The 23820-nt window shown below is 35.0% G+C and overlaps 2 protein-coding genes and 1 long non-coding RNA gene across 8 annotated transcripts in view; 2 read left to right on the top strand and 1 right to left on the bottom strand.

The window, feature by feature from the left end:
• Positions 1–201: 201 nt before the first annotated feature.
• LOC119075741 (endochitinase At2g43610-like) lies at positions 202–2596 on the top strand. Of its 4 annotated transcripts, none has more exons than XM_037182282.1 (13): positions 202–436; positions 493–583; positions 641–713; positions 770–833; positions 894–984; positions 1057–1120; positions 1193–1280; positions 1357–1447; positions 1508–1604; positions 1754–1978; positions 2045–2223; positions 2285–2341; positions 2407–2596. In XM_037182282.1, the coding sequence occupies exons 1-13, from the start codon at positions 309–311 to the stop codon at positions 2539–2541; spliced, it is 1383 nt and encodes a 460-aa protein (XP_037038177.1). In that variant the 5' UTR covers positions 202–308; the 3' UTR covers positions 2542–2596. The 4 variants fall into 4 exon arrangements, with proteins under 4 accessions (XP_037038177.1, XP_037038176.1, XP_037038179.1 ...); XM_037182281.1 differs by having other exon boundaries at positions 1748–1978; XM_037182284.1 differs by lacking the exons at positions 1057–1120; positions 1193–1280; positions 1357–1447 and having other exon boundaries at positions 1748–1978.
• A 4076-nt stretch (positions 2597–6672) lies between these two features.
• LOC119075732 (chromatin-remodeling ATPase INO80) overlaps positions 6673–23820 on the bottom strand; it is an 87991-nt gene continuing 70843 nt past the window's right edge. For all 3 annotated transcript variants that reach the window (XM_037182272.1, XM_037182271.1, XM_037182273.1), the window contains exons 16-17: positions 9514–9660; positions 6673–7120 (exon numbers count right to left, since the gene is read on the bottom strand). In XM_037182272.1, coding sequence (XP_037038167.1) covers positions 6810–7120; positions 9514–9660 — 458 coding nt within the window. In that variant the 3' untranslated portion in view covers positions 6673–6809. The remainder of the gene's footprint in view (positions 7121–9513; positions 9661–23820) is intronic.
• LOC119075740 lies at positions 15250–16422 on the top strand. The gene is made up of 3 exons (XR_005087448.1): positions 15250–15829; positions 15901–16105; positions 16169–16422. It is a non-coding gene; the product is annotated as an uncharacterized LOC119075740 (long non-coding RNA).

The raw sequence follows: 23820 nt of genomic DNA, 5'->3' as shown, positions 1-23820 counted from the left end.
TCATACAAAGACTTTCACCAAAGTAGAGATAAATAAGACCAACAACATCTGACCAAAGTCGTGATAAAATTCCCATCCACCACAGTCAAGAATGAGAAATAAATTCGTCATAATGCAAATGAAAAGCTTAATATAAATACGATAAGAGATAACAGTTGGTGGATCTTGAAGATCACGAATATAAATAGCTCATAGAATCGCTCTTAGCATCCAGTCGCAGCATATTGTTTCAACAATAATTATCTGCAGTTTACCTCTTTGAATACTGAAATCTACTTCGATCTGATTCATTACGTTAGATTGTAATTATGACCAGTTTTCTGATATTAGGGTTGGTTGTGTTGTTTTGTGTGGGGTTTTCTCAACAGCAAAGTTGCTCAATCACAAGCAACCAAGACATTAACTTACCCGATTTAGCAGTGCGTAGTGGACAACCGTGAGTACATAATATAGTGTTTCGATACTTTAGCGTCTTATCCGTACAAAATATAGACAGGAAAGTTGCTGTAGTATTTGTCAGAGCACTCCTGGTTGCAAAGGATTTGCCTATAACGGATATGAAGGCGGTACTTGCTGGTTGAAGGTTCGTGTGGAATCTTTCTATTTAAATGAAAAGATGAAAAATTTTGGTTTTTTATAGGCTGGAACAGGACCTTTGATTTATAAAGAGAATGTTAATGTTGGAATTTTAGGAAGCACTGCTAGTGGTGGCGGTATATGAAAATAAATTGTTGATTGACCAAGTCACTTATCTGACTCTTTCTTACAGCTTGTTCTATCCGAAGTAATCAAGACATAAATCTGCCAGATTTACAAGCTCGTTATGGTCAACCGTAAGACAATCTTAATGGGAATTCGAATAAATTTGAATTTTTGTTTTATCTCTCTCCTAGGCAAGAAGCGTGTTGCGGAATCTGTAAAAATACGTTAGGTTGCAAAGGATTTGCTTGGAATGCTTATGAAGGTGGCACCTGTTGGCTTAAGGTTATATTTTGCTTCTTTAAAGACTTACACCGAATTTGATTTCATTCAAACCGCTTTAATAACATTTTTCAGGCTGGAACAGGGCCAGTTATTGCTAAAGAAGGTGTTAATATCGGATTTATTGATGGTGGCACTGGTATTACAATATTATTTGTCTCTTAAATCAAAGTTAATTTCTGTCTCTCTGGTACATTTCAAATGCCAACAGATTCTCAAAGTGGATCAAGTGGATGTACACCAATAGAAACAAATAGGGACATTGCTTTACCAGACTTGGCGGCTCGTTATGGACAACCGTAAGTGTTCGATGACCATTCATGATTCAATTTTGAATATGTTCGATTAGCAATACATTTTTGAAACGAATAATAGGCAAGAGAATTGCTGTAGCATCTGTAGTAGTACACAAGGATGCAAAGGTTTTGCTTGGAATGCACACGAAGGTGGCACTTGTTGGTTAAAGGTAAATGACTACCGAATTCTTTGAAATATTCAATATTTGACGCAAATATTATTTGTGAAGGCTGGAACAGGACCAGTCGTCTACATGGAAGGTGTTAATGTAGGAATTTTGAACGGAAATGGAGGCAGCGACAACTCTGGTGGAAACAATAATGGAGGTAAGTTCAAAATGAACTCGATCTACTTCCATTCTCTTACAAAATCAAGATAAATTTTTGCTGACCTTAAGACTAAGCCGTACTCTTCAACGCGTCATCTCTTTGCACCGTATTCAAAGGACAAATAAAATTACTTTTTACAGCTCTGATATCGTTTGACGAATTTGCCAATGCTGTCGTCAATTCCAATGGCTACCCTCGTCCGAGCGAAGCTCAGTACAATGCATTCATTCAAGGCCTTCCCAAAGGCTTAATCGCAACGAAACAAGAAGCAGCTATGGCTTTGACACAATTTCTTCATGAAAGTGACGGACTACGCGCGAAAAGAGAGTACCGATGCCAAGACAGTGGATGTCCTGGAGAGTACGTAACAAGTGTGTAGTCGGTTAAATAGAGAATGAAATGGATTGGGAAGTTGAATCTTTTCGGATTCTTTTCAGGTGGATGCGACGGTCCAAATCAACGTTATTATGGCAGAGGATATATACAATTGACTTGGTGCTATAACTACCGTGCGGCGTCACAAGATTTGTACAACGACAATCGTTTGGTTTCAGATGCCGATATGGTGGCAAGAGATGAAAATGTTGCTTGGAATACAGCCTTTTGGTTTTGGAAGGTAAAAATTGTCCGATGAAAAACGATGTCAATAACTAATTCATTCAATTTTGCGTTAACAGGCAAACGTACATAATATTGCGGGTGTTGCCGATGGCGCATTCGGTGTTACAACCAGGGTAAAAAGCAAATGAATTTAGGAAATTGAAGAGATTGAATACATCATGATGTATTGTCACTATAGGCTATAAACGGTGGACTTGAATGCAATAACAGCGCTGGTCATCCAATTGCTAGACAACGATATGCAATGTATGGACGAGTCCGAGCAGCGTTTGGTCTCGGCGGTCCAGGATCGGAATGGGGTTGTTATAATTGAAATGTAAAAAACGAATCCAATTGATGAAAATTATATTGAAAGCGTCAAAACGGAAGCTGACTTCTTTTGAAAGTATCTCTGATCTCTATTGCCAGATTTCTATCTTCAATCAAAAACTCTCTAAAGCTTTTTAACAACAGTTTGAACAAAGTCGATAAGAACGATTTGATGATTTCGTTGCCTTGCCAGATATGAGATTTTCCTCTAATTCGAGTGTAAACATTAATAATAAATAATATCATGTCGATGAGGGTTTTCAAAATATTGCCGTTAGAAATTGAAGTAAAATAGCCTCTAAGAATAGAGGAAAAATCGATGTGAGAGATTCTTTTGAAAAGATACCTTCCGAAATCGGACGCATTTTTCAGCGCACTTTTTTATGTGTTCCAAGATATCTATTGGTCCAGAGAACCCAAAAATATTTTTTTTTTAATTCCTCGATGCTTGTGTATCTAGAGAGAAGTTGTCGAAAACCGAAAACATGAACTTTTCGCTCCAGATACACAAACGGCGCGGCACATAGTCGTGCGAGGTGTCGTTGGAAAGGTAACACAGACACAAAAAAAACTGTTTCCCCTGATTGCTTCTAGTCTTGCGTTTCAATGATACCAAACATGCATGGGTAGTTTGGTAGTAACACGATGCATGTACCTTGAAGTATTAATTTGAGGCTCAAATCAACGAACAGCGAAAAAATTGACGCTTAATTCAATCAGGAAGTACACTGAACGTCAGTGAAATTTAGACAAGAATTCGCTGCAGCTTTTTTTCAGCGCATGTAACTATTTCACTCGTATAACATCTTATAATTACGTTTGTTTGGATTAGTGGACCAGCTGAAAAACAGCTGAAGAAAATGCTTGCCTAGATTTCACTGACGTCGACTGTAATTCCGCTACAAACATTAAGTTTTGGGATCATTCGAATGAGTCCCTGCTTGCTACATGTCCTAACGGTGATAGAGTGTTGAGAAGAAGAAAATGGTGAAGGTATTGTTATCACAGCAAATCTACGAACAGCGAAAAAATTTGATCAACAAATATTGTTTCTGGACATTGCACGGCTGCTGTCTCACGTTTTCGATATCAACGAACATGAACCAATACAAAACAATTCTGTTCAAAGTTAGCTCTGGAACTATAAGTCTGCTTATACCACTTATGATCTCTTGTTACAAATGCGTTCAAAAGAAGCAAAAATTAAAGTTTTCGGCAAAGTTAGAACAGAATTTTGTTGTTTTATGTTCCACCGAGGAATTTTCAAAAAAAAATTTTTTTTTTTGGGTTTTAGGAACCAACATCTGATATATATTATCCCAACAAAAATCTCTTCGAGAAAAGTGTGACGCAGTCTTTGAAATACAATTTCTAAAAGGAATGATATCGCTAGAGTTGACGCTTTCAGCTTCGTTACGCAAAAATTAAATTTTACACCCAATTACTTCAAACAAGCTGGCTTAGTTTTTCTCATCATCTGCCAAATAATTTTTACCAAAAAAAAATTGACTGGAAACAACCAAAATTTTACCAAAAAAAATCTGCGTCGCAAAGTGGCAGATGTTCAGGAACAGACCTGCAAGAAAATTTATCTGCCACATGCGACGCAGATTTTTTTGGTAAAATTTTGGTTGTTTCCAGTCAAATTCTTTTTGGTAAAAATTATTTGGCAGATGATGAGAAAAACTAAGCCAGCTTGTTTGAACTAAAATTGGGTGTAAAATTTAATTTTTGCGTAACGAAGCTGAAAGCGTCAACTCTAGCGATATCATTCATTTTAGAAATTGTATTTCAAAGACTGCGTCACACTTTTCTCGAAGAGATTTTTGTTGGGATATCAGTCGTTTTAGAAGTGTAGTCAACACTGCTTTTTATAACAGTTTACAGTTTTAATTCAAAAATTTGACGAAATTCGAAAATTTGACGAAATTTGACGAAATTTGAAAATTTGATGAAATTCGAAAATTTGACGAAATTTGACGAAATTTGAAAATTTGACGAAATTCAGAAAATTTGACGAAAGTAATTCTCTATCTGCCACCATTCAAGAAATATCTCCAAAACCCCAATTGACCCACCCATTTCCAACTTTCGACATTTTTCACATATGCCCTTCTGTTCTACTCGTAAAACTCTGAGACTTTGCCGAAGAAAGTAACTCTCTATCTGCCACCATTCAAGAAATACCTCTAAAAACATAATTGACCCACCCATTTCCAACTTTCGACATTTTTCACATATGCCCCTCTGTTCTACTCGTAAAACTCTGAGACTTTGCCAAAGAAAGTAAATCTCTATCTCTCATAACCAAAAAAAATATTAGTCCTTTCATCCTACGCTCGAGTAGCTCAAAATTTGGTCACTTTAATCACTCTAGCTCAAGCGAATCTGCCCCGATTTTTTAAATTATTTTTTTGTTCGAATCGTGTTACGAATACCTTTCATTTGATGGGTCGCACGCCACTGTAGGTTTCAATACAGCTAAGCTACAGCCGAAAACGCGTTCCCGACCCTCGAAAATCACACTCAGAAACCACTTCGATGCCAATAAAACAAAATTCTGGTTTTTCCTGGGGTAATGGCGTATCACATTTTCATTTTTATGTCCACCCTGAGGTTCCTGCAAAATTTCATGGAGATTGGCTGACTAGTTTCCGAGATCGACCGTCGATAGATAGATAGAAACATACAGAGTATGTTGAAAGATTTTGATTGTTTGGAAAAAGTCAATTTGGTGTATTTTCTATGAAAAGTGCCAATTTCAAAACGATGTATCTCCGGTAATTTTAAAGCTACATAGTCGAGTGATAGCTCGTTTAGCTCGTATTTGAAGCGAGAATAAGATAGAATAGGATTTGTGGTGATACAGGCCAAAGGAAAGAAACTTAAATTCTCGCCTATATATAGTTGCCGCGTCTCAAAAAAATTTCTTCGTTCTTTTTTTGGAAGCTACACTGCGTCAAGTCCTCCGCTATCGCTCCGGACATGATCTATCCGTGATCCTGTGACCATATCTCACGATTCTATCATTTCATGCACTAGATGAAGGATCACTGAGTGATCACTCTAGTTAGTACATGAAAGTCAGTTCTAAATGTTATAAATGTCTTACTATATTTTTGGTTTTATTTCTCTCCTCAATTAAGTACGAAACCACTCGTAAAAAAGTTGATTAACCTGTTCAACTAATTTGCTCAGACATCATGTACTTTGTACGATCGACAATGCCGCACTCCCTTACTATCAAAAAAACTTATTCAATAAGAAGGATCGCATACTTGGAAAATAAGCGTGTATCATCTGTGAACCATTGTTTCCAAAATGTACAACTGCCATGATGGTACGGAGACAATGTATAATATCTGTTCGTTGAATGCTGATGAACTGAACTATTTACGTTTGATATTTCTTTTAAAGTTTGTTCTTTTGTTTCTCATGCAAATCACACTACGCATGAAGAACGTATCTGTTTCTTAAAATTAGGAAAATTTAAATTTAAATTGAAATCCACCTGAACCTGCTACTGGTGTTTAAATAAATTAAAGATTTATTTATTGCATTGAACTCTTCTTTTTTGTAGACGAGAGAATAGGTTTTTTTTTCCTTTAAAACAGTACGTGACCATCATCGAAAAATATCAATTTTAAACTAACAGAAACTCGGCACATTTCGTAATGGAAACAGAATGAAACAAAATTAAACAAATATTTTGTCGCTTCCCACAGTGCATTTACATATAGACATTGAGTTTGAGCTGCTGCTATATTATAATGTCTGATGTTCATCGTATACATACCTGTATTGTAAAGCCGTTTTGTTTTTTGTTTGGTTGATGGTTCCTCAATTAAAGTGACAAATATTTTATGAACGTGGACAAATTAAATGTAAATCGAACTTTGCAAATGAGAGAAATAATAATTTTTTTTTCGTATCGAGTAACTACCTACCTGGCTGTGCGTGATTGGATTCAATGAGTAGGTGAAGTGAATGAATCTCATTTACAAAAACAAAATCGTTAGATGAATATATTCGGCCAATCCTGGGCCGATGTAACGTTATTATTGTTGTCAGGAACAGTTGTCTTTCCACTTCTATTGATGTAGTAACCAAAATAAGAACAAAGAGACTCGTTTCATCTTTCGTCAAACCACAAACGCATTTTTAATTGCCTTTTTCCAATACATCAAATACATCGTGTACAACCAAAACGTACATCAATTGCGTATCCATTCACACCACAACAAAAAAAAAATTCTTTTCTTTCCATTCCATTCAATAAAACTCTTGCTTCATCACAATCGGTTCATCTTTGAACAGTTCGTCGTCGGTAGATTGATAGAAGCCCAGTCCTCGTTCATGAATGGACGGTGCTGGACTCATTGCTGGACTACGACCGGGTGGCGTTGGAGCTGGACTCGAACCAAGCGGCACCACTAACGGACCGATTGGTTTGCGTATTCGAACCGGTGTTCGTTGGCCCTGATTGCCGGGACCGTTTGGCTTCAATCGCGGTCGACCCGGTCCACGTTTTGCCTGTGGAATTGCCGGCGGAATTGATATGTTATCGCCTGGTTGGGCTAGGCCTGGGAAAATAGAAAACGAAAAAATTTTGGTAATAATTTACACAACGAAATGATGACTGTTCTGTTCATTCCATCGATAAATAGCGAATTTTACGTTAACGGTCGTTTTGCTATTAATGCTAGCAATAAAATTGCATGTTTTATTGGATTTTCATGTAAATAAAATGCAATTCGTTATGGATATGCCCGCTAAATATATCGCAAATTGTAAGGAACTTTCGAATAAAATATATTTTTTGGTGAATAAATTTCGTGGATTATACACAAAAATCGTTGAATGTCGATGATGCAATAGATTGATTTTATAAAATCGCATTGAAACATGAACCCATGTGTGTCCGCAACGTTTGCTTACGGTGGAAAATGTTATGCCATATTTTTTCAAATAGAATCAACTGTAATCCATAAATTAACGAAGGAATCACGTATAACAACACATTCGATATGTTAAAACTCAATTCATTATTCAAATAATATAAAATGTACAATCTAGACACAACTTCTAAACGCATGCCACTCAATGCATTGTAACGTGTTTTAACGCATTTTAAGTAATTTATGCAATCGGATTTCGCGACAACGACTACGAACATAATGAATATGGGTACTTATGTACTTCACGCACACACTCTGGTCTAGAGAAAAGAAATTAACTAATTGGAATTTGTGCGGATAAAATCGTGATTAAGATCTTAGTTTGGTAAACAAAAACAACCACCACCGACATAGGAAGCACGTGTCAACAAAAATATGGGAAATAATGAAATGCTATTGAGAGCCATTGAGCCTTTCACCGAAGAGAATTATCCGATTTTATAGTACAGTCAACGTAGATCTTTTATTCTCATTTTATAAACAATATTTTTGGATCTTACGCAGAAATGGTTGTTGGGAGAAACGCATTTGAAGTTATTTTATGAGACAATGCCATCCTCCGCAATGTTCATAAAACATTTCTGTCTTTTAGAAATGATTAGTCATCTATTGTCGACAACTTTGATAAAAGTAAACAATGAGCTCCGGTCGTATCTCCTTATCTAGCAAACACAGTGTTTAATCAAATGAAATAAAAGATTTCTGCCGAACACAAGAAGGTTACATCCACCAAAAGAAGTAGTACATTTGAATATTATATCGCAACACGATTGCCGTTTTTGATAGATTAAATCAGAAAGTACACTTAACGTCAGTCAATTTAGACAAGAATTCGCTTCAGCTTCGGATTACGGCATCAGTACTCTTTTCTCAATTCTATACGATGGCATTTTATTTGACTGAAATCCGTCGAGTAAAAAATTTAATATTTTTCTGTTGACAATGGTGTTGTTGCAGCGACATATTTCAGTGAAAGGGTGAATCGTTCTCTATCAGTAGAGTTTAGATTGAATAGAGAAAAGAGAACTGACGCCGTAATCCCTCTCCAGAAAAATAGATTCATGTTTCATGTGACAGGAAGACTTTACCTTTGACACCAACCTGGACGAAGGTCCACACTTTTTAGCCATCTAAAAGCTGGCGGAACGAACACTTTTCAGTATAGAACTCACTAGAACTCACTCACTCACTCAATTTTCTGAAGTGATACTTTGGAGCTATCGACTCATACGAAGAAATCATCAAAAATTCGTGTAGGAAATAGAAAGAAACTTGATTCACGCATAAAAATCACCTTAGGACACAATTACATTGAGAAAGTGGAAGGGATACTTGTAACATTTGCAATTTCCATTCTATAACTTCTAAATGGCAACGAACAATTTTTCTCCTGTTCCGCTCAGGATACAGCGGGCAAACATGTTCAATCCATGCTTCAATTGCTTTCGACACAACTTGTCCAACAATAAATTCTTTCCGTGTTACTACACTATGCTAAAAGGCTTTACAATCTATTACCACTCAATAAACCTAACTTTCTGCATACGTTTCGTAATTTATTCAAAATTGACAAGAAATGTACGTGATAAATGCGAAAGGACGGTTTCAAATTACACATAGAACCACCCTAGCTGATGACAACAAAAAAGTGTACATTTTCAATCTCTCTTTGTAAACTGTGCATACAAAAGCGACATGCAACGATGTGTATATTACACATCCATTGCATGCTTAACACCATAGAATTTCCATTCAATTTGAACATTGCACTTAAATTACGCATATCATTACATCGCTAAATAGAACAAAAAAGGAGCACAGCCATTAAGCGGTGTTAAAGTGGATTTGAATTTATATTTTCGGGACGAACGAAAGAGGGAATGCGTAATCAAGATATATGGGCATTTGTTTAACAACATTGAAGCTATATCAGATTTTGTGAATTGAGGGGTTGATGTTCATTCGCAGCGTTCGGATCGACAATTTACTTGTGATAAAAAATGGATTCAATTACTCACCTCCAATCGAACCCTTAGCCGATGTATCTGACCGTCCAAGACTGCCAGTGCCACCACCGCGTCTAGATCCACGTGGTCTTCCTCGTTTGGCTCCTCTCGGTGGATGTCTTCGTCTTGATTTGCCAAGCATATCGTACGAAAACGAGGCTGCAAAAAATGAAGAGAACAAAATTTTCGTCAATAAAATCCAAAAAAAAACTTCTTAAACGACACGGTCAACATTCCATTCGACGATTAATTAATTAAATTGTCAACATCATTCTAAAACAGAATATTTGAATAATAAAATAGGTTTTGGAACATTAAAACGAGAAAGAAATCAGTAATCGCCTAACGATAGCCACCCTGCCTGAAATCTCTATAAATTAACGCAAATAATCTTGTCGAACAACGTTTATATGCAAATGAAATTCAGAATCATAAACTTAATGACTCTGATTAATATTACAGCATTGCTATCCAGATCTGTTTTTCGTATAAAGTTTTTTTTTGGTTCGCTTCACTTTGTGTTGCCAAATCGAAACATCATTATTCTTATGGCTATAATGCGAATGCAGAGAGTGGAGAATCAGCCAGCCGCGATTCTGTTGGCCAAACATAATTAATCTGCAAATTAGATTTTAATTTCTGTTTAAACAAAGTATTCGCGACGTTGTTAAAACATTAGCACATTGTAGAATATTGAATGTCGGTCTGTAGTCGTCAAACTGATGATGTCTCTCGATGATAAACACCGTAAATTGTTCAATTTTACACAAGGTTGATGCGTCGCAAAAGTAAATTAATGGTAAATGATCGGATTACGTGTCCGCTGAATGGATGATTAATGCTGCTTTCCGTATAAAATTACGCTGACATCATGAACAAACATTAGAAGAATAGGATAATCACGCATAGAGTTCTTTCACCATGCACCCACAGCGACAAAGTAATTCATTTTCAAATTGGCTGACTTTTAATCAATCTCTAGACGACTCACTATCATCACAAACGAACTGTTTGATGATTTGTCTCAAATCCCGCAGCATCAAATCAATATGTAGGCGTACTAGCCATCAATGTCGTTGATTAAGTCAATTCAACTTGAACGTAAAATTTTATTTGCTTCGATACCACAATCCATTCATTCTACAAGTACTAATGACTGTGTGTTGTGTATGCATAAAGACATTTGATTTCGAGTCAACATTATTAATTGAAAATTAAGATCATCGATAACATTTTTTGTCTTTCTTTCCACTTGTCCTCTGGTGATATGTGCGGGCTTCGTTTAATTAAAAATTTTCGTTTGTCACTATAATGCTAACAATAATTTTGTTGGAAAAGGATGTAAAAATGTTGAATGGAAGAATGGAATAATTAAAACATAACAAAAAAAACTGTCACGTCATTGGCACATACACCTTTTCATATCTAGATAGCTTAAGTCTGGGATATTTTTCGGTGTATGCTGGTTGCTGTTTGTCTGTGCTTGAAAGAGTAAACTTGAAATTAAGTCGAAATAGAACCTGCACTTCAAAGGGCTGGGAGCCACCTGAAGTTGTTGCAAAATTTGTAACAGGAAAAGTTTAAAAAATCCAGAACAGCTACTAAAATCATGGCCCTACGTTAGTGAAGGGCCGTGACGCAAGTCCGTGCACACTGAAAAATTTGACAAAAAAATTTTTCCGCAGTAAAAATCATACCAGAAAAATTTTAGGAAGAAAATTGTAATAAAAAAGTTTGCGTCACAAGGGGCAGATGATCCGGCTTTCTTCCATTTGAATTCCATTTTTTAAAGGAATATATTTCACAATTTTAAAAATTTTCCTTCCTCAACATCTGCCCCTTGTGGCGCATACTTTTTTATTATAATTTTCTTCCTAAAATTTTTCTGGTATGATTTTTGTTGATAAGCCTTTCGCGTACTTTCCTCATCAGCTGCCATTTGTGACGCATACCTTTTTGCGTGTCGAATCTGTAAGCGTCACCTACACCGATATCAGTTCTTTTGTAAGTGGATAACAGGACTTGCGTCACACCTCCACTGTAAGTGGTTTTGGGCGATCCAGAATAGACAAATTTACACGACATACGAATCTTGAGATAACCTGAGATTTGTGCTGTGTGCGTACCATTGCAGACATATCTTGAGATCCTCAACATGTCGGAAAATTTTGAGTAGCGCTTCACCCACATCGAGCTGTGACCTGTTAGGGCGTCAGTAAGTCACTAATGTTCTTTTTGTTAAAGAGACAGACAATGTTTGTAGAACTTCGGGCGGAAAGAAATGGTATTATTTGCCTGCGGTTCTTAAAAATGTAACTATTTCCATTGGTTTATGAAGGAGTTGAGAGTAGTGGACTATACTGGGATTTCTGGATCGGGCCATTTAATGGCCGCTTGACTATCAATATATGGATTGTCAGATTGAAGTAATTATTAACTAATTAACTAAATTAAGCAGCTATCAATAGGGCCTGTAATCTCTGCGAACCCTAACTCTCAATTCATTCTACCGATTTCTATGAACTCTTTAATTTTGATGGCTATCATCAATACCTTCAATTAATGATTTCGATAATTTCTCTTGGGTAGTTATAATTCATCCAATAATCCTCAAAATGATCTAAATGTCAGTCCAGCAACTGCAACATGCAGACGACAAATGCAATTTTGTTGGTATACTAAGAATGAATGAATGCTTATGCACCCGACTCTGGCATTAAAACTCGTACATATAAGGATTGGGTCACCGAATGGGTGAAATAGTGAAACGGCAAGATAACATCCCGTTTTTCTTCGATCACATTGATTCGTTGGTGAAATTGTCACTATATGATTTAGGTCATCCAAATCGTCGACCATCGCATATACGTTATCAAACGCAACTGATCTCGAAATAATTTATAATTTGAAAACTTTTGCAGTTAATGCGACGCTAAAGTTATCATGCAATAATAATAAATTGAAAACTTCCATTTAATCGAAATAAATCATGGGAAAGCGAATACTCAACAAGATCGAATACAAGAGAAGAAAAAAATCCGAACGAGAAGGCAAAAAAATCGAAATCAAGACAAAATATTTGCATAATTTTATACCTTTGCAACAAATCTATTCAAAAATCCAATAAATAAATCACTCAATTTATAGCAAAAATAAATTGGCGAGATAACAGCACCCAGAAAATATGCGAAGTGAATAGAAATTGTATATATAAGATAGATAGATAGACGAATGGAACGACTTTAAGTGTGGTTTCTGAGCGTTTTCAATGTTTTTTGCCATAAAATTTGGTTTTCGATTTGTATTTTTTTCATCGTCTCTGTCTGTTAAATATAAATTAATTACGTCAAACGTATATGAAATTAAAGTTGGAATCAACCATTTGCGGTCCACCGATCGCTTTAATTTATGTTAATAATGTTGGTTTAAAAACTTATCCTCCGATGATAAAATTGTGGTTTTACACTTGTTTTGCGGTGAGCTTATGCATAATTGCACTGACAAGAAATCCAGATAAAACTTAGATTGTCTTTTCGTGAAAGAAATGTTAGAGGGAATGCGAACGTTGGTGACGAAATTGAAAATTGGAAGACGAGGAAAGGAATTGGTTCTGGGTATGAATGAAAAACTAACCGAAACAGATAAATCAATGTAAAACCAGATCAGACAAACTGAATCAGATTCTTCTTTTGTATTTGCAGTAGGGTGTAGCGTTTTGACGAAAGTATTTTGTTTTTTAAGGCCTGCGGGTAGGTTCGATGCAGAATGGTCCACTGAACACGAAAATACAAAAAAAAAAAAATCGAAAAAGTTCGAAGCTCCCATGCGCACCTCTGAAAACCGACTTTTTTGGTCTCAAAGCCATAGTGAGATTAGTTCTGCCGGCTGTGTGGAAAAATATATCTTAAGTGTATATGATAATTAATCGTAGAGACCGTGGCTTCAATTTGGCATACAGTGGAAGGCACTCATATTTGTGCTTAAATTTGATTCAGCTGTTCGACCAGCTGGTCCATGTAAACAAACAAACTTTGCCAGTTTTAAAATCGATAATAGATAAAAATGGCAACGGTGGTTTGTTCTATATCATTGACAAAGAAATGAAAAGAGTCGCATGCAATTCGTATGTATTAGTAACAACGGGCTAACATTTGTTTCGACCCAACTTCGATTCATTTTATGTTAAATTAAAATATTTAGCCGATTTAGGAAAATAGTAAATTAGTGTCGACGCGACGTACAGGAAAGTCTGACGGAACAATTCATCAACTAAAAATGAACAATAGCACATAAACACGTTAACGAATAAATTTAAATTAATTGTGTCGTGTCGACCGAAGATTTGCCATGAAACAAAAGCTATGTATTGACGGTCCCTGACGTGCCAATAATTTTCTGAAAACAGCTCTTCTTCGTTAAGGTTTTGCTGTGACAAAATATAAATAGAATTAAAGAATAATCAACGATTTTCCAACCACCTCGCATATTTTTTTTCGTTTAACGTTTGAAACGTCACTTTGACAGATGGAATATCCCGATTTCTCATACCAATCTACAATCTTTGTTACGAATGTAATTGTAAAATTATAGGCCCCTGTTCTGTTCTTCGTAATCATGTAATCATTCTTTTAGAAACGGCTAATCATCAGCTATCAAAAGCAGTGATAAAAGTGAACAATAAGTGGTATCTTTAACAAAAGAAGTAACAGTCTTAATGATTTTATAGCGATACCAATGCCGTTTCTAATAGGTTAAGAAGAATTATACTCTCATGGATCGGCAGTGCAAATATTTTTTTTTATTGGAGTCGAAACCGCTTCAGTTCATCTTGTAAACTTTTGTCGGTTTTCCTGTCGCCAACCGTGGAAATTTGTTTCGTAAGTGTTGAAACGTATTCAAGTCATATGTTTTTGCATAAAAAAAAATCAGAAATGTTGTTTGGAAAAAATTACAAATGTTCATTCGAAAGTGAATCAGGTCTCCGGCAGTACACACACCATACAACGCATAATATTACTTAATGCATGGTAAAAACATGATTAAAACCATAATTTTACTTGTCACACTTTTATATATATTCAATATTCAACACGGTTGACAATAAATTACGGTTGAAATATTTTGCACAAATTCTTGATCGTTAATGAACAACTACGAAATATGTTCGGCCTATCTATAAAATGCATAACTTACAGACGCACGCATAAAACTTATTTAAGTTTTTTTAATGCATTTTCATTTTCACCTGTACCGTGTTTATAACTTTTGATAATTTATTTTCCGGTTCAGCCACATAAATCACTCTGATAATATAATTTTTCTGTTTTCTTTCTCTTTATCGTTCATTAATTTTTTTGTGGTTTTCGTTAACAGTTTGTTTAGTTTGTCGTTAAAAAACATAATTATTTATCATGCATATATCTCTCTCTCCATGCAACAAAGTAGCATCGTTGACACTTTATTTGGTTTATTATTCGCACACGGACGTTCTTCAATTATATGTTAATCGAAAAACATGCCAGTTAGTGTTGTATATGCTGTTGAAATGCAGATTTCCTACGACACGAATATGGTGTGCAACATAAAATTACATGTCGTTTTGTTATATGCGTTGAATAAATTTAGCAAACGTACAGAGAAAAAAAAATTATTTAAATTTACAGAGACCTTTCCTTCGGAATATTAAATTCATTTCGTTTAAAAATGATTAAAATTATAAAATCTGCAGCCAATTAAATTTGGCTAACACACTAAGTGCTCGTATACTAAGTAAACGGTTCGAATGGAAATGTTCAACGAAAAAACGTTCGTTAAAATGTGCTCTATGGTTCGAGAGAAGAGACAGAAAATAAACGTTGCGACACCCCGCTTAATACGTATCCTTGAATTAAAAAAATTATTTTTTGGTTTTTCCATTTAGACAGAGAGGTAATCTGTGTATATAGAGGCATACTGGATCAAAAAGACCATTTGAGCGTTGTATGCAGCAAATTTGTAAAAGTCCTTCATTGTCCTTAACTCAAACAAAAATTAGTCCGGGCTTGACTGTATTTATTACAGACGTGCTTGGCTATCTGTTGAGTTGACTGGTTTGCGCCAAAACAATCAATAGAGAAACAATCACAGATGGCGCTAGATTGACCATACACACCATACACAGTAAAATGACTATGTCAAATAAGTATTGACAGCGTTTGACGTTAATGAATGTAAACAAAAAGGAACAGCTGAATTTTTTTAAACATATAAAGACTGTTGATTCAAGAATTTTTTCTTGCAATTTGCTGGGTTTCAACTCTACTGATCGTAGTTTTGGTCATCACAACAGGTATTTATTTGTACATTCAATTGAATTTTGATCCTTGTAGGTTATTTTCACGCGAATCACTTCCATTGCAGTTCTCCTATACGCAGCCTGGAAACTGTTGATCAACCGTTTCACAATATCCGGAAGAGTCGCGCCAACTAAGACATCAAATCAACCGAAGGATATGCGGTTGAGGTCAAATGTAAATAAATTTTGTGTACAGCGCTCGTTCTGTGTGTTGAGAATTGTATATATTTTGTGAAATCCGCATGTCATATAATCATGGCAATAACTTGTGTAAGTCTCACTTTCTTGTGTTTAATTCCATCACATTAACAAAATCAAACTTTATGCTTTCAGACTGAATATGGCAACGCTCAGCCGTCTTCATCCCATTCGGATAATTGCCAAATGGAAGATGCACATGCACAATCACTCATACAACTATCTAACAACAACACCATCAGCAACAACACCATAACCATTCGGTTTCTGAATTTTGCCGACTGTGAGTCGGCGAATGATTGGACCTTGATAATGATACTTATTTTAGGCATAGCAATGTCTTGTTTCATAGGCTTTGTCATTGTCATATTCACAAAATAAAATGAATTGATCAGTACAGACCGTTTTCCTAGCGTTATTTGGAATTTGATAAAAATTTTTACCGACATGACAACTGTGTCTCGTTGATCAAGTTCGGAAATCCCATAATAGAATTTAAGGCTCCATCTAAGTCTAACAGATCCGCGGATCCGCTTATAATGGTTTCATGAAGGCACAAAGACGTTTACCGAAGCCGAATGTATCTTGACAAAGTGAAGATTTATAAGACCAAAATCATCTGGACCGAAGGCAGGGCTTATTTTAGAGAATTTTAATTCTGAAAATTCCGAAAATTCTGAAAAAATTCCGAAAAATTATTTCAGAATTTTTCGGAACTTTTTCGGAATTTTTCAGAATTTTCGGAATTTTCAGAATTAAAATTCTCTAAAGCAAGCCCTGACCAAAGGTGTTGTAAACTTTCATCTTACAGTCTTTGACATTTCAAATGTCTCACTGTCAAATTTTTCTGAGAATTTCATTGTGTCATTGCGAATTCACAATGGCATTCTTTGAAAAAGAGACCTTTCCTTCGGATTATTAAATTGCATTGCGTTTAAAAATGATTGAAGTTTTAAAATCTCTATCCAATTAAATTTGGCTAACACCACACTGAGTGCTCATATACCAAGTAAATGTTTCGAATGATCAAAAAAAGTTCGTTAAAAAGTATACTCTCGTTCGAGAGAGAAGAAGAGAAAAAAAAACCGTTGTGACCCGTAACCTTCCTTTGAAGTGGTAGAAAAAAAAACGGGCTCGGTGAATAAGACAAAACGGATATTGAGTTCATTTTCCACATTTTAAGATTATATTTTTAGAAATCGGCAAATGTGTTACATTTACGAGAGGCTGCGCCAACACAAAAAAAGATGATGTGTGACACGATTTGAGTCATTATATGCAACACTTATGTTCTTTCATCGATATACTTTTTTGTCAGAAAAGCAAGGGACAATTTACTTGAAAAAAACATTTCGCTAATGAAAAACAAAAACATTAAAAAAAAATCCAACAGCTGTGATAGTCAAATTCAGTTGATGTTGGCAATCTGAAGGTTATATTGTGTCTAGGGTGTAAGGAATTTGGTTGGGGGAGAACAGATTTCTTACGAAATGTAACCACTAATGTCTATCTCAAATTGTTCTTAACGGATCTTTGTAAGTCTGAGATAATTTGTCAATTAAGAGTACGACTACGAACACTTTTGTATTGGAAACAACCGAAATCTATTGGATTTTTTACCGTAGACAGTCGTAGTAAGAATTCCCCACCTAACATTTTCCTTATTCGTTAAACCTTGATATACGAATATTATGTCGATGAGGATGGATATGAAGCCAGTTCCCTAGACAGACATCGAAGGTGAAACGTTGCAAGTCATTCAATCGGTAACACTACTCGGTAGCGTTGCTTGTGTATGTATATGAAGTGTTTTGATAGATCTAATAAGATTTTTCGGTTTGGTTATTAAATTTCGGGTAGCTACTGGCCAGGGTGGTTTAGACTTACTGATTGTTTAAAGAGAAGAAAGTAAATTCTCATTATGTTTTCGTATGATGGCCTAGAGGCCATCATTAATATAACAATGTTAGACAAACACAGCATTATCAGAAAAACGCAGCATTAAGAGATGGTTCATCTGCTGTCGACAACAACGATGAATGTTAGCAATGATCTCTGGCCAAAATAGTGTTTATGTAAGAAAATTTAAATTTAAACAATTGAAGTAAAAGATTTGCGAACAATATGTTTAAAAGATTTCCAACAAAAAAAGTAATAGGCCTGCTGAGTGAAAGATTAAATTTACTGTTCCTTTGGCAAATTGCCTCAACGAACAATCAACGCCCACTCTAGTGCAGGACCTATTTTATAGAAATTTTTGTAGAAGTTATTCTAAAAAGTTCTAAAATTCCAAAATTTAAGAAAATTATAAGAATTTAGAAAACGTTTTCTAGAAAATATGCTCTTCTCTAGAAGTAATAGTGGTTGAGTCAAAATCTACCAAAATCATATCAGCTAAATATAAAGCCTTTGAGTCAAAAAGATGCAGGGCCGTAGTTAGACAAGATTTTCAGGCCGGGCTCAAGCCCTTAGATTGAAACTTTATAAAAAGCTTTACGTTTATTGTGCAGAAGTAGATGTTAAAACGATTGTCGTAATTTATTATTTTTGTTTGTGTTTACTAAAACCAGATTGTGTAAAGTATAGTTAGTTGTGACAACGCGAGCGGAGCGAGCGAAATTTTTTCAGTAATAATGATAGAGACAATTTCAATTTTTATTTGATTTCTTTTGAACATAACATCGGTAGTCAGGATGGCCATTTGATGCCGACTTCACTATTGTAACAACGTCCTTTCATTTTTGAAAACTTAAAGAAATGGCCATCCCCTCAAGAAAGACTCAAAGAATTGACTACAAAAAAAATTAGATTTCGAAAACATACTGCCTTTTTAAAATCCATGCTTGTATGTTAAATGTAGTTCAAAATTATAAATAAGAAGAATGATGTCTTTTAGTATAACTTTTGAAGTCACTGCTTCATAAAAAAAATTTACTTCCAGCCAAAAATTGTACTCTTCTTTGAACTTTGTTAAGGATTGAAGAAACTAAGGAAACACAAAATTCTCTGAATAGCTTCGATTTGTTCCAAACAAGAAACTACAGGCTGATCTAAAATTTTTACTTTTTGTCAGTGATCTTGAAGTCAGAAAGCTGAGGAAATATTTTAAATCAAACACATGAAATTTTTGAGAAAAAACTTCCAAAAATTTTCTAGCGGTGCAACAGCCGTCTCAACTCGTCTATGAAAACCGCTGCCATGATCCGATATCTTTAGAAGCTTACTAACAGGTTTTAGTAGTTCAAGAACGAATGCTTTTTTTATGAGAAAGCAAATCGTACAGAAAAGCTGTTCAATGTCATTAACAAAGTCATGTAGCTACACTGGAAGTTACTTGTTGACGACCATTTAAAATTCAAAATGCGAAAAATGTAGCTACTGAGCCAAGTGAACGCTGAACATCTTTTATGACCTTCAGCTTTCAGCGTAGATCAGACCTAAAGCATTCATTTTTGACCTGAATTTGCCCGATTCCAAGTCCTCAAACCTTGATCAGGATTTAGATGAACAAAAGTACTTGATGACTCAAAAAGGAAAAATTTCAAAAATTTCGTGTTTAAGCAACTAAACAAGTTTTTGTCTCAACACGTCCATCAAAGGTAATTCGGGATTAGGATAGCCAAAGGTTGAAGGAAAAAACGCTTTGAGCATCTTGAATGTTTTTCATACAACGTCCTGCATTAAAACTCAAAATTATTTTAAGTCTCTACTATGTAAATAGCCGCGCAGCGAGACTTTTTTTTATGAACTTAGAAGATATACAGAACAGCAAATGAACAAACAGAATTAGGTTGACAAATACATAAGGCAAATGAGAGACATCAACTTCAATCGATATTACTTTAAGTTAACAGAATTTCCAGATGAACTCTAGAAGTTCCAGGGCGGGCTCGCAAGATTCCAGGGCAGGCTCAGCCCGCCTAAGCCCATTAGTAGCTACGGCCCTGAAAAGATGTATGACCGTTTCGAACTACATAAAAAAAAACGCCGCTTCTCTCCATACATCACTGTTCATTTAGACCAAAAGAACCAGTTGCAAACACCTGCAAAAATCGACCTAAATTTTTCGCTATTCTATGGGTGTTAGTGTCTGTTGTTTGTATATTTCGAGGTATACTTACGAGTTACAAAAATTGAAGGGGATTAATTTTGATTTCGCATTTTATTAAAATATTCATTGCAATAAATGACAGGTAGGTTAAATCGTTTTTTTTTTTTAGAACATCCGGAAAGCATATCATAGCGGATTAATTTTTTTGCATTTGAATTTGAGTCAAAAATTCAGGAAATTCATCTCAGCTTTACGGTCTAGTACACAAAAATTAAAAAAAAAAAAGATTTTTCCCAAAAAAAAACCCCAATCCCATAAAATTGCTATGTTTGACTGTAATTCGGACACGAACATAATAATTTCTGAAAAATTATCCACATTCGCTCATATTTATACGCTAAAATATACCATAAAAGTGTCCAGCATTTTAAAACGATAAATAAAATTACATTTCTGTTGATTTTTGATAAAATTTAATCCGATTATCTTTTCGACAACAACAGAATTTAAGTCAAAGAGGAAGTTTTTCGTATTTTATTTGCTATTGAAACGCATACACAGCGATTTAGCGAAATACAGAAATGAAAAAATATTTCGGTTACATTTAGCTGCAACTTCTGGTGTTGATAGTCCAATTTGTACATATCGTTCCATTCGTATACAATTCATCGCCATATAAATATCGACGGTTTAGTGCCGAATTTGTGAATGGGAAACACAACTTTTTGACTGTATTTATGAAGATATATTTCGTATTGTAAATCGGATTAGAGAGCAGAGAATTGTTGTATGAAGTATATACAGTAAGGATCATTTATAAGGATTTTCTTTGATCCGAACGTATTATACCCGGCCATTGTGTTTACAAACACAATTTTATCAAGTAAATTATACGCGTAATGTATGAATGGCGTACAATTATCTGCTGTGTGCGTTGATTCATGCAATAAGAAATTATCGCTTCGATGCTACTGCTGCAATTTTGTTTTTTTTTGCGATATTTTATAAGCTTTGTCCTTTCCGTTGGGGAATGATATTTATAAGCGTATCAATGATGCGGCATTGTATTGTGGGTCTGAGGGAATGCTGGGCTCAGCTGGATGTATTTGGTTCAGAAAATAAATACGTTGAAGACATAAACAAAATAGAATTCTGTTGATCGCTACTTTTCAAAGGATGAGGGCGACGCAATACAAACGTCTGGTACTATTCCCATCGATTTTTCAGTTTAATCTTACGAACCATAAAACACTCATTTCGACTCTAAAAGCCAAATTTAAAATTAAATTATTTTTAATTGATCAACGCTAAGAAATACCACGAAGTATTGTAGGTCTCACTTGTTTCATGTAACAGCTTTTTTATGTGTTCAATTGATATTCATTTACAACGCCTTGTAATGAACCGAAGAGTTTTCTGAGTTGATTTGTTTATATATCGCTGATTTCTTCAAATAAAATATTCCGTCTGTGTAGGTGGTATCGTAAGTGAAGGTATTACACATAACACGTGTTTCTCACTTATAACATTTCGGAGGACTATGTATATACTCTGTTCAGGACCGGACTGGCTACCTAAGGGCGTGTCGGGTTTTTAGTCTACTGACACAAAATCCGGTTCTAAGGCCGTAAAATTATGTGATATGGGCGTCAATATTATAGGAATTTCATTACATAAAATCAATAGGCGCAATCGAGCTTGCCAGATTTCACCATGTGACCAGTGTGGCTCTGACTTTGCTGTTTTAATTATGTTCTAAAGTAATCACAGGCTATATAAAGTAATGACGAGACATCTAAACCATTAATATAAATTTAACGATTATATTGGATTCAATCAACAAGACAAAACCTTAACACAAATACCCTTCCTCCCCCGAACAACAAGTCAACACACAAGATATATATTTCAATTAAAATTCATCCCTTTTTACTGTCTCTGTCCTGTTCAACATATATCTGATCGAATGGAACACAATAAGTGTAATTAACAACTGTTTTTAATAGCCGTAAACGGTCAAGCGACTATTATTTTATATTGTCTTGAATGAACGCACATATCAACGACCGATACGTATAATGTGTCTACGAAAACGATAGATCAAATTCAGTCAACAACAGTTTGTTGTTTTCCCATGAATTTTTATTACATTTTTCTAACGATTTTCGAACCTTTTTCCACCACGGAACACAGATGTCCGAACCACAGTTTGTTACAACAAAAAAGAGACATATTTTCGACAAAATGTTTTCCATAATAAATTTATGAACAAAACAAAACCAAACAAAAAAAAAATCGAAATAAATCGACTAACGAAAACAATATAGTCCGACTGGCACATCGTTAATAAGAAAAATTGAATTAGAATTTCGTCTGTGGATTATTTATGGATTTATTTGGATGAAAATTCAGGTCAACATTAAACCGATCCCTCCACCCAATTTCGATTAAATTTCCTATCGTTTCTTCAATTAATTTGTGACACTTTCTTTGAATTAAATTTTTGTTGTTGTCGTTGTTATGTTTTTTAGTTTTTATATCGGAACATTTCGTCCCTACGTCTGTTAAACAATTAATCAACTCGATGTTGTTGATAACCAAATGATTGGACTAGACCGCCCACTTTGAAGCGTAGAATATTTCGTTAAATTAATACCAGAAAATTTAGAAATAAAAATGAACATAAACGGCATTAAACTATAAAACTAAAAAGTTTTTTTTTCAAAATTTTATTTATGATTAATTGTATGATCGCGCTGGATGTGTACCTTTTTGGGTTGCTCAATATTATTTTAAACGAGATAAAGGTGCATAATAAACATAAAACTTAAAGAATATTATATGTGCGTGTTTGGGTGTTTCGACGGTCAACATATTCTGTTTCGGAAATTTATTAATTAAAATATAAAAAGGCTGGCAGCATGATGTTATGGCTTCACAAATGAATCAAAAACTTCAAACGGACAATTTGAAGAAATAATGCTGAGAGAGATGCGTAGATTAGGAGTAGGGGAGTTGGTTTTGACTGGTCCGATCAACGAGACTTTCAATGCTTTTTATAAAACTGTAGTGAAATGATGACAACACTGTAAAAATAAAAGAAATCTGTAAAAATGCTAAGTCATCTGAAGGCAGTATAAAATGTCCTCTTGCCCAGCAGATCCGTAATTGTAGGATTTGCCTGTTGCCCAGCAGATCCATAATTGTAGGAGTAACAAACAATAGGTTAGGGAACGTTCATAAATGCTGCTTTTCGGTGATTAGAAAACAGTTTATTTGTATGAACAATTGGAAGTGAGGGAGAGGGAGATCCATAAACGTGGAAAAAATGCGGCGGTCATTTCTGACCACACACTTAGCAACAAATTAGACAACCTATCCGATATTTACTTTATTTCTTGACCTAGATCAGGCTAAGTTAGTTTTCTTTCTCACCTTGATCGAGAAAATAAAGAATTTTTCTGACGTACGTGGAGATAAAATAGGATTGTCTCTAGGGTTTCGTTAATTGAAGAAATCTAACGAGAAATAATAAGCTTGGACGCCTGTGGTCTAGCAGGCGTATATCGAATGACGTTTAAAACCCATACCACTCAATCCCGCAACCAAAACTTTATCTAACGAAAAAAAAAAACTTTTAAAATTATGAAGCAGACTTGCAGAATTGCTAGAGAGAGTATTGATTTGACGTATGGACGGATTAATGTTAAACACCACTCTACATGCATATTCTACC

The sequence above is a fragment of the Bradysia coprophila genome, unplaced genomic scaffold (assembly GCF_014529535.1).
Source record: "Bradysia coprophila strain Holo2 unplaced genomic scaffold, BU_Bcop_v1 contig_232, whole genome shotgun sequence".
NCBI lineage: Eukaryota > Metazoa > Arthropoda > Insecta > Diptera > Sciaridae > Bradysia > Bradysia coprophila.
This window is presented reverse-complemented; position numbering and strand designations above follow the sequence as displayed.